This window comes from Oncorhynchus mykiss, chromosome 10 (assembly GCF_013265735.2).
Source record: "Oncorhynchus mykiss isolate Arlee chromosome 10, USDA_OmykA_1.1, whole genome shotgun sequence".
NCBI classification, from domain to species: domain Eukaryota; kingdom Metazoa; phylum Chordata; class Actinopteri; order Salmoniformes; family Salmonidae; genus Oncorhynchus; species Oncorhynchus mykiss.
Genome location: NC_048574.1, coordinates 72,909,234 through 72,919,864, shown reverse-complemented (window position 1 = coordinate 72,919,864; position 10,631 = coordinate 72,909,234). Strand labels below are relative to the sequence as shown.

At 40.7% G+C, this 10,631-nt stretch overlaps 1 protein-coding gene across 2 annotated transcripts; it reads left to right on the top strand.

The window, feature by feature from the left end:
* The first annotated feature begins 2,015 nt into the window (after positions 1 to 2,015).
* On the top strand, positions 2,016 to 10,296 carry LOC110497284 (zinc finger protein 2 homolog). Of its 2 annotated transcripts, none has more exons than XM_021573317.2 (7): positions 2,016 to 2,483; positions 2,589 to 2,692; positions 3,044 to 3,107; positions 3,270 to 5,057; positions 5,365 to 5,409; positions 7,722 to 7,866; positions 9,696 to 10,296. In XM_021573317.2, the coding sequence occupies exons 1-4, from the start codon at positions 2,189 to 2,191 to the stop codon at positions 4,355 to 4,357; spliced, it is 1,551 nt and encodes a 516-aa protein (XP_021428992.2). In that variant the 5' UTR covers positions 2,016 to 2,188; the 3' UTR covers positions 4,358 to 5,057; positions 5,365 to 5,409; positions 7,722 to 7,866; positions 9,696 to 10,296. The 2 variants fall into 2 exon arrangements, with proteins under 2 accessions (XP_021428992.2, XP_021428993.2); XM_021573318.2 differs by having other exon boundaries at positions 2,023 to 2,483; positions 2,569 to 2,692.
* The last annotated feature ends 335 nt before the right edge of the window (positions 10,297 to 10,631 follow it).

Genomic DNA, 10,631 nt, shown 5'->3' with positions numbered 1-10,631 from the left:
ATCAAAAGTTACAGCTCTTTGTCGGAGTTTAGTGACCAAAAGTAGCTAACTAACGTCAGCTCTCATGTCTCATCATTGAGCCGCCTATGGAGACAATTCTATAGATATTCAGGCAGAGGAGCGCATTGTGCAGCGCAGGAAGCAAGGGACAGACCGAGATTAGCTATTGATACTAACAAAAAGTTACTGTGTTGAGCAATCGGGCGCTGGTAGGGCCTGAACGTCACCGGCATGGGTAGGGCTCGGCCTAAAATGTAATGTATTTCTGCTTTTCTTTTCATTCAAACTTCTAAACACTTTCCCAATAGGTTAGACAGAAACTTAGTGTATGATGTCGTCCTCTACGTCACTGCTATTCAAGCTGAAATGGTGATCACTGTTAGCCTAAATAGTTTCTTCATTAGATACAACTACAGCTAGCTTTCAGTAGGTCTACATACAAACCTATTATACATAGTTCAACTACCACTAAAATACTTTTAAAGATCTGTCAACACTAGATGTGTCATTTCCCTCCCCAAATAGCCTAAATGTTTCTAATTCCTTTTGAGTTTCTCCCTTCCACCACAACAGCAAGTCTTCATGTTCAGAAAGGAAAAAAGTTGCAGAACCATGATATATTTTCTCTCGCTTCAACAAGACTGCATTATACAACAGATCACAAACAGAAACAAGCATGTTAGCAAAGCTTGAATGAATGACTGGATATGCAGCAGGGAAAACAACAGGGCATCTGGCTAAAGATGCACGGCATATTGCCAACAAGACAAGTCCAAAATAATATTTGAGTTTCTGACTTTGAACAGCAGACTTGTGAGTTTCCTACAATTCGTTGTACTGTTTGATCATTATATCATCATTCAACAAAAATCTAACTTGATTTACACTGAATGTTTTACAAAAGTAAATCAATTTATTTATCTGAAACCCGAGCATGGATGATTGAGTTGCTTTGCTTTCCTTCGAGTGTTGTCCACATGATCCAGCCTTTTGTTACCATTGTCTGACAGAAGATAGACAAAGCTTTCTTCTTCCAGTTTTCACTCAACTACTGTAGTTTAGACATTTTTGTGATCTAACTGCCCCACAATCCAAAGAAATCAGGTTTATATAGTAGTCTATCAAAGTAATCAGACCAATGTGTTTTACTACATTTTAATTGATTGTACTATTTGCTTTAAATAGTAAAGTGAAACTTGAGCTTCCACTACCACAAAAATAATTTAAAAGCTAAAGCAAGCCCCACAACATTACTTCATGTGAAGTTACCATCTAGTTAAGTGTTTTTGTATTTAGTGTCATTTATTGTGAAATCAAATCTCCTAAATGTTATTTACACAGAAAAAAAATATATGAATGCAACAATTTATAATATTTTAATGAGTTACAGTTCATATAACTGCATTTATTCACAGTCAACTGAAATAAATGCTTTAGGACCTAATCTATGGATTTCACAGCTGGGAATAGAGATATGCATTTGTGGGTAACATACCTTTAAAAAAAAGAAAAATTGTGCTTATGGAACATTTCTGGGATCTTTTATTTCAGCTCATGAAACATGGGACCAACACTTTACATTCAGCATTTATATTTTTGTTCAGTGTAGTTGTTTACCCATTACTCAGGACTATCTGAAATCCTATTGGCTATTTATTCATTCTATATTGAGATATTTAAATATTTCTACTGTTATATTGTTCAGAATTAGAATGCATTCTCAGTGCGGTGCTTCAGTTAGTTTTGAGACTACTAACCCTTAGCTTTCTCTCTTGATTGACTTATTTTAAACTGAAGGAATATATTTATTCCTTTTAAATTCAGGTTGTATGCGCATTCTGTATTTTTGTACTTAATCATTATTTTTGGAGGTCAGTATTTTTTTGATTCACTTAATTGAAAGTCAATGAAGGCTGATAAAACAACATTTGATTCCTTTCAGTGGCGGATACAATGTGATATAGCAGAAGGTGGCAATGTTGGAAGTTCGAACCAACATATATCGTGTGTGTAACCATCATTTTATTTTGAAAAGCCAACCCTTATTCTAAAAAAAGATCCAGGAAGTAGCGTAACAAACGAGATGTGTGTGAAGTATACGCTATATGGTGTGAGCTGTGTCGTCTCATGACGTTGACTGAATACCCAAATGTAAATTACTTTAACATAAGTGTTTAACATAAAGGACATGTACGATACCGTCGCCTTTCATGCTCAGTTAGCCTCCATCATTGAGGTTTTGGCAAATGCAGCCGTTGCCGAAATCTGCAAACTTGTAGATGACGGCCATGCTGCCTTACGTTTGGAAATTTCCCATAGCCAGAAAGAAATCGATAACCTGCGGAGGAAGCTGCTTTTGACAAAATTCCAGAATTCTCGACGAAGCGCAGAAAGATTTGGACCCCTGCGACGCACAGTTTACAGGCGCGTTGACAGCGGTCATATTGTTCGGGAAAGAGGGAGCTTCGTAGGAAAGTCAACAGGTAGAGATGGATATTGTTTGTTTTTTTAACCTTATTTAAACACGTTAAAATAATTGGTAATGTATAACATATAACGTTTATGAAGGGTTCTCTTTTCTGGTGCAGTGGAAAATCGTCTTGACGACAGCGATGGAGGCAACTTTATGCAGGATGTCACCAACTGGAGAGACGCAGGACTCACAGGGATAGACCATGATGGGGGCATGCAGGTCAGTTGACATAGACACAGTAAAATTGATAATTTATGTTTGCATATTTCAAGTGGTGGTGGGATTTTTATTTTACCAGGTAAATTGACTGAACACATTTTCATTCACAGCAAGGACCTGGGGAATAGTTACAGGGGAGAGGAGGGAGAATGAATGAACCACTTGTAAACTGGGGATGATTAGGTGGCCATGATGGTATGAGGGCCAGATTGGGAATTTAGCCAGGACCCCTACTCTACGATAAGTGCCATGGGATCTTTAGTGGCGGAATGTCCCTAATCATTTTCTTCTCATATTTAAAATGTTGGGATATTTTTCTAATAAAATATTCCTGATGTATACAAAACACAGACGGCAGAAATGCAAGAGGCACCTCTTATCAAAATGGAGAACCATGGCACCAGCAGAACAGAAGGTATTTTATTAAATCTATCCAATTCACACTTTGTTGAGTAAAGCCTTTATTGCAGTATTTGATAAACTTCTTAGTCATAAGCCATAACTAATAAATAAGGCAAAGAAGAATCCGTCTCCACTACAGGAAGCTGATGCTGTGCTTTACGTTGACACATTTCAGAGATTGTCCAACCAGTCAGTGAGAGCAGTGAGAAGATTGTGCCAGAACCAGGTTCTTCATCATCTACTGAACCCATAGACCTTCTGGACCAGCAGGGCAACAGACACAGAGCTCCAGACACCTCACTCAATATAGAACCTGAAAACCAGACGTTCCAGCATCCAGCGTCACAATACAACAGAGCAAGACAGGACCATCAGGTTGCTGAGAGTGTGACCTGGGAAACTGACCATCAACCCATAGAATACAGCCTGTCCCAATGGACAGAGAACCAAGAGACTGACAACCCAACTGTGAATGCTCCTCACAATTTAGGGCCAGACTCCAAAAGGCTGTCTGAACATCCAGAGAGGAGAGGGGTGCCTGGTAACTCTGGGGTCTACATGTCTTCTTTGGGCTCTCTGGACTGGCTGCCTGATGTGGTGCTGGTGGACTCAGTTCCCATTAAAGTGGAGGCAGATATGAGTTCAGAATGGAGCATAACTGGCCAAGAGGTGACATCTGGAGACATCTGTTCAGAAAGCAGGCAGCTTGTGGACAACAGAGGAAGAGGGGGAATGGAGTCTGGACAGACAAAGTGTCCCCATGACACTCAAAACACAGAGCAAGGGACAACTGTAGGATCAAGGTCCAAGATGCCGGATTTCAATGGACTGTCCACCAAAAACAGCTTTTCATCCCCAACGGTTACTCTCCACCAGGTTCCCCAAAGAAGGAAGCCAGCCCACTTCCTGAATTTCAGAGGCTCCACTTCTTCATTGAAAGTCGTAGAAAAGCAGCCACAACAGCTGACGTCTCACTCCACCCAGAGGCAACTCCGGTGCAGCCTCTGCGGAAAGCTCTTCCACCAACCGGCGAACCTGCGGAGTCACATGCGGGTCCATACGGGTGAGAAACCGTACGGCTGCAGCCACTGCACCAAGCGCTTCTCCCACAGCCACCAGCTGAAGATGCATGAGAGGGTGCACACCGGAGAGAAACCGTTTCAATGTGTCTACTGTGGGAAGTCCTTCACCCAGTCTGGCCACATGAAGAAGCACCTCCTCGTCCACACTGGTGGCAGGCCACAGGACATTGGGCTGCCCTGAGGGGAGTTTTTCTACACCACGTGACCAGACCAGGGAAAAACTGGTCTTCCCCCATAGTTCCTCTTCCACCCTAGTTGTCAGGGGAATGGTGCTACTCTACTGGGGTTTTCATATGAACACTGGGTCCATGTGTTTTTAACAGTTTGCATAGATACCACATTGAACGCTTCCCTCTGTGTGTAGTGGTTGTGTTTTCAGTTCATGTGGCTTGATACTTGGTCCAGAGTGAACTGATAATGTATATTATTAAAGGTGAAGATTTTAAACATCACATTTTAGTCAGTTAGCAGACACTCTTATCCATAGCAACTTACAAGTGCAATAAGAGTTAAGTACATTGCTCAAGGCACATCAACAGATTTTTCAGCTTGGTTGGCTTCGCAATTCCAACCTGTGACTTTTCGGTTACTGACTCAAAGCTCTTAACTGCTAGGCTACCTACTGCTAGGCTATATCCTTACGAATTTGTTACCAATAGTATTCATATCAAACAGCAGTTACGAGTTCAGGAAGCACTGGACAGGTGCCTAGGCGAGCGAGGTCTGTTGGTGGTCGAGAGCACGTTTTTGTTTTTACTTGGAAGAACAGAGCCAGGGAGGAGGAGGGAGGCGCAGGGTTCCCAGATGCCAGAACACTCCTGGGTCTGGAAAAGGACCTGGCGACCCAGCAGTTGCAAGGAGAGAGAGTGCTGACTGGAATGGTAAGCTGCCAATGTTTGTGATACAGGGTTTAACATGGTTGGATTTGTAGAGAGTTCAGTAAAGCCGTATTGATCCCCCTCTACCCTTCCCATCACATTCTGCCTAGGAAAACTATTTTCTATTTACAGTTGCAATGAGATTTTGAGTCCCAGAATTAGAATGAATAGAATTAGAACCCATTCAATTCAATCAGAATTCTCTCAGAATTCTGGTTTATTCCTTTCCATTCTGACTGTTTTGAGCAGGTTAGGATGTGCACCAGCATTGTAGACCCAAGCTACTCACTCACCTCTCATTTATTCCCAGAATCCCCACCGTTATCATGGTCTGGGGAAACTTCATCTCCTGGAGGTAAGTACAGCTCCTGTACATTTATCTCACATAGAAAATCACTTTCCTGCTTTCCTAATATCAGCATTTGAAACCGCTCACTTTGTTTTGGATTCTCCATACATGATTCTACTGAAAATAACGTTTAGATGACCATTCATTTAATACATATACTTATATAAGGATGATTCCTCACAAAACTAGAACACTTCAAAAATAAACATTCTGAAACGCAATCCGTAGAATGTTCTTTTGGAGGAAGGATAGTTGGGATATATTTGACATTTATCTTAAAGCATAATTGAAAAGTATTTAATTGAAGTTGGAATATTTGTTGCTATGTTGTTGCCTTAGGTCTCTTTTTATGTTGTCTCTTGTCGCGATGTGGGGCCTACCACTTCACAGCCGTTGTTGCTCCTAGATGGTTTCCACTTCGCAATAACTGCACTTAAGAGTCGAGCAGGGCAGATATGTGATGAACTGACTTGTTGGAAAGGTGCCATTCTATGATGGTGCCACATTGAAAGTCACTGAGCCCTTCAGTAAGGCCATTCTTTTGCAACTGTGCCAATGGAGATTGTATACAAGGGTGTGGCTGAAATAGCCAAATCCAATCATTTGAAGGGGTGACCACATACCTTTGTGTGTATATATAGTGCATTATTTCCCATGTTTATAGCCAATAAAGGCCAGGGGCAGTTGTGTAATTCAAATAAAACCAGAGAGGAAGAGGCGAATTTGTAAGACAAGAAGACATTGCAAGATGCAGATTACCAAAACAGAGCACGCTTCTGCCTTCTGCTTCTCTCGTTCACGCTGGCCTGCCTGTCTCTTCGCTAATGATGCTAGTTAGTGTGTGTTCAGTCTTTGGTCTGTTGCGTGTAGAATATCCTAGCCAATTCATGGCACCGATTTTTACAGTCAGTCTTGCTGGTACGAGGTAGTCTACTCGAACTTTTTGTCTCATATGAAATTTTAGTAGACTTCCGGTAGCCTGCATCGATTACGCTTTTCAGACATAATGGAATGTGACCCCTTCAAATCCCGTCGGCTACTGCATGTTTGTTTCTCTGTCTGTTAGGGTAGGTATTACACTATGGTTTTTAAAATACCGACACGAAACCTTATCTGGTGATATGAATGGATATTTTATTTGTCTGTAAAGGAATGACCTTATGCCGCTTCTGAAGCAGGACTAAGATCCATCACTATGCAACCAGAACTATCAATCAAATAATTGCTGCCTGCGCGCAGTCCACTCTCCTAAAAAAACTGACTAACGTTTGTTAAATACCGTAATTTACCGAGACATGTTGTAGAAATAAAACGCATATAGCTACCATACCATAAAAAAGAAAAATCAGCGATGTTTATTGTTGTCTGGGGAAGAAATACAGTACATTTTACACCGGAGCAGAATTATACTGGCTGAAAAGGTGATGATGCGGCACTTTTTTTTTTATAGTCTGAAAAGTTATCAATTGGAACTATCTGTAGCTGCGTTCTACGTCTGTAAAGGGTGGCTGTATATATAACTTCATTTGCTGGCCCTGGCGGTCATACATAGTTAATAGGACCATTATTCTGCATTGTAAATGAACGTGTTATTTTATATATTTTTTTCTTATCGTTTTAACGGAAAAACTATATAAAAATGGCCGTTTAAACATTGAGCAAAATTGTCCAGTTGTCACATCCTTAATTCAAAGTATACTATTTTTTTTATTGGGCTTGTTTTTTACAATTATTGTCAAACGTACTTTACAGGAAAATCAAAGTTGTGGTAGTTATACATTTATGTCCCATTTTATACAGATAAATTGGCAATGTAACCAATCACAGCCCTCCTTTTACGTCTATCATTGCACATCCTGCAAATCACTAGCAGAGGGCGACCATTTTGAATCCAATTTCACATTCACGCTCTTGGAAATACTTAAAAATGTCATCATAAAAGCAGCAGAGATCCCACTCTGGATCTTTGGTATGCACCGACAAATGACATAATATGGAGTCTTGCAGGAGTCCTGGGTAAGCAAAATATCACAAATATTCCAACAATAACTATTTTTTAAGATGCATGTCAAATATATGTCAACAATACTTCCTCCAAAGAACCCTTCTATGGATTAAATTGAGTGAAAATCCCCCAAAAAATAATTTTGTGAGGAATCGCCCATAAATGTTTGACATGTAGCCTACCTAGTGACTACCTATCCTCTTTTTATATATTTATATATAAAACACAACTGCTTTAGGGACCAATGACAAACACTTAATCGATATAGGCAACTAAAACACTGAAAGCATTGAATTGATTCACTTGCTTGCAGCTTCTGGAGTCACTGGTGTGGATCCTCCTGAATGTGTTGCGTGTGGATGGGAAGACAGGCTCCTGGAACCTGTCTCTGGACTGCAGAACCTTACTACACACCATCTTGACAAATAAAACAAATCAGGACATTCTCCACAGGGAAGGTTTGTAACCACGATGACATACAGTGCCTTCGGAAGGTATTCAGACCCCTATAGACTTTTTCTACATTTTGTTAGGTTACAACCTTATTCTAAAATCGATTAAATATAAAAATGTCCTCAGCAATCTACACACACAATACCTCATAACAAAGCAAAAAACAGGTTTTTACAAATGTTTGCGTATTTAATCAAAATAAATAACAAGTATTCAGACCCTTTGCTATGAGACCCGAAATTGAGCTCAGGTCCATCTTGTTTCCATTGATCATCCTTGATGTTTCTACTACTTAATTGGAGTTCACCTGTGGTAAATTCAATTGATTGGACATGATTTGGAAAGGCACACACCTGTTTATTTATAGGCCCCACAGTTGACAGTGCATGTCAGAGCAAAAACCAAGCCATGAGGTTGAAGGAATTGTCCGTAGATCTCAGAGACAGGATTGTGTCGAGGCACAGATCTGGGGAAGGGTACCAAAACATTTCTGCAGCATTGAAGGTCCCCAAGAACACAGTGGCCTCGATCATTCTTAAACGGAAGAAGTTTGGAACCAGCAAGACTCTTCCTAGAGCAGGCGCCCGGCCAAACCAAATTGCCAGGTCGCAATTGTAAATGAGAACCTGTTCTCAACTTGCCTACCTGGTTAAATAAAGGTGGTGGAAAAAAAAACTGCAATCATGGGAGAAGGGCCTTGGCCAGGGAGATAACCAAGAACCCAATGGTCACTCTGACAGAGCTCTACAGTTCCTCTGTGGAGATGGGAGAACCTCCCAGAAGGACAACAATCTCTGCAGTACTCCACCAGTCAGGCCTTTATGGTAGAGTGGCCAGATCGAAGCTACTCCTCAGTAAAAGGCGCATGACAGCGCGCTTGGAGTTTGCCAAAAGGCACCTAAAGTCTCTCAGACCATGAGAAACAAGATTCTCTGGTCTGATGAAACCAAGATTGAACTCTTTGGCATGAATGCCAAGTGTCACATTTGGAGGAAACCTGGCACCATCACTACAGTGAAGCATTTTGGTGGCAGCATCATGCTGTGAGGATGTTTTTCAGCAGCAGAGACAGGGAAACTAGTCAGGATCGAGGCAAAGATGAATGGAGGGAGCAAAGTACAGAGCGGTCCTTGATGAAAACTGTCCTCAGGACCTCAGACTGAGGGCGAAGGTTCACCTTCCAACCGGACAATGACCGTAAGCACACAGCCAAGACAACGCAGGAGTGGCTTCAGGATACATCTCAATGTCCTTGAGTGGCCCAGCCAGAGCCCGTTCTTGAACCCAATCGAACATCTCTGAAGAGGCCTGAAATCAGCTGAGTAGCCACGCTCCTCATCCAACCTGACAGCGCTTGAGAGGATTTGCAGAGAAGAATGGGAGAAACTCCCCAAATACAGGTGTGCCAAGCTTCTAATGTCATACCCAAGAAGACTCGAGGATGTGGTGAAGGTGCTTCAATCAAGTGCTGAGTAAAGGGTCTGAATACTTATTTCAGTTTGCATTTTTATAAATTAGAAACATTTCTAAAAACCTGTTTTGGTTTTGTCCTTATGGGGTATTGTGTGTAGATTGAGGGGGGGGGGGGGGGGGGTGAATAATCAATATTTGAATAAGGCTGTAACCTAACAAAGTGGAAAAAGTCAAGGCAATTGTTTTTCATTTATTCAGAATTTCATGAACCATGTGTTTCCCCCAAAATCTTACAAATATCATTGTATGTCAAGACTGCACACATAGACCTAAGATTCTTTACTTGTGCATTCATATTCCATGTATTCCATTCTGGTTTGTGTCTGACAATCTATTCTGTTCTGTGTTTCCTGAACCCCAGTCGTTACTGAAAGGAGGAGAAGCCAGTACATTGTGGTTACAGGTTACTGTGAAGGACAACATGAACCATTATATGCTCACCACATGCTTGCTGCGCTACCTACACCCATATTACCAATGTTGTTATTATAAATGTTTATTTTTATTTACAATTGTCATTTATTGTAAAAACAAAAGGCAATGTTTAGCTATTACCCAGGACAATAAGAAATCCCATTGGCTATTTAGCCATTCTATAGCCAGATATTTAAATATTTCTACTGTTACATTGGTCAGCTTTAGAGTGCATTCTCAGTGTGGTGCTTCAGTTAGTTTTCAGACTACTAACCCTTAGCCTACTATTCAATTGATTTACTTTAAATTGAAGGAATGTATTTATTCCCTTTAAATTCAGGTTGTATGCTGATTCTGTATTTTTCTACGTGAACCAAATGGTAAAATAATCATATTTGGAGGACAAAGTGTTTGTTTTTATTAACTTCATTGAAAGTCAAAAGGCTGATTTTTGTAACATTTGATTCCTTTCAGTCGCTACAATATGATACAGCAGCAGGTAGCAATGTTGGAACTAACATAAGTTGCGTGTAACCAATCTTTATTTTGAAATCTCACCTTTATTTTGAAAAACGATCCACTAAGTAGAAGACATTTTTTGTTTCCGGAACAAAAATAAACAAAAAAGAGAACCTGCGAGAAGCTAGCCACAATAAGGACTAGCCACAATAGTGGAATTTACGGGTTGGCTTCAAAATAAAAGCTCCCATTTGACTAACTTCAAACTGATACAAGTGGATTCCTTGGGTGCGTATGTAAATTCACTCTGGCTATCTACTCTGATTTCAGAACACTCTCGTTCGAGTATGCCAGAGCACAGAATAACTGAGGTTACTAACACGCAACACTAGTTGAATATGACGGGTGTCAGTAAAGGTTGACA

Bases quoted from the DNA above. Each gene is read 5' to 3' on its own strand.
- LOC110497284 (XM_021573317.2), top strand. From the start codon at position 2,189: ATGTACGATACCGTCGCCTTTCATGCTCAGTTAGCCTCCATCATTGAG. The intron at 2,693-3,043 runs GTCAGTTGACAT...TACAAAACACAG, and splicing joins ACCATGATGGGGGCATGCAG to ACGGCAGAAATGCAAGAGGC. The intron at 3,108-3,269 runs GTATTTTATTAA...GACACATTTCAG, and splicing joins TGGCACCAGCAGAACAGAAG to AGATTGTCCAACCAGTCAGT.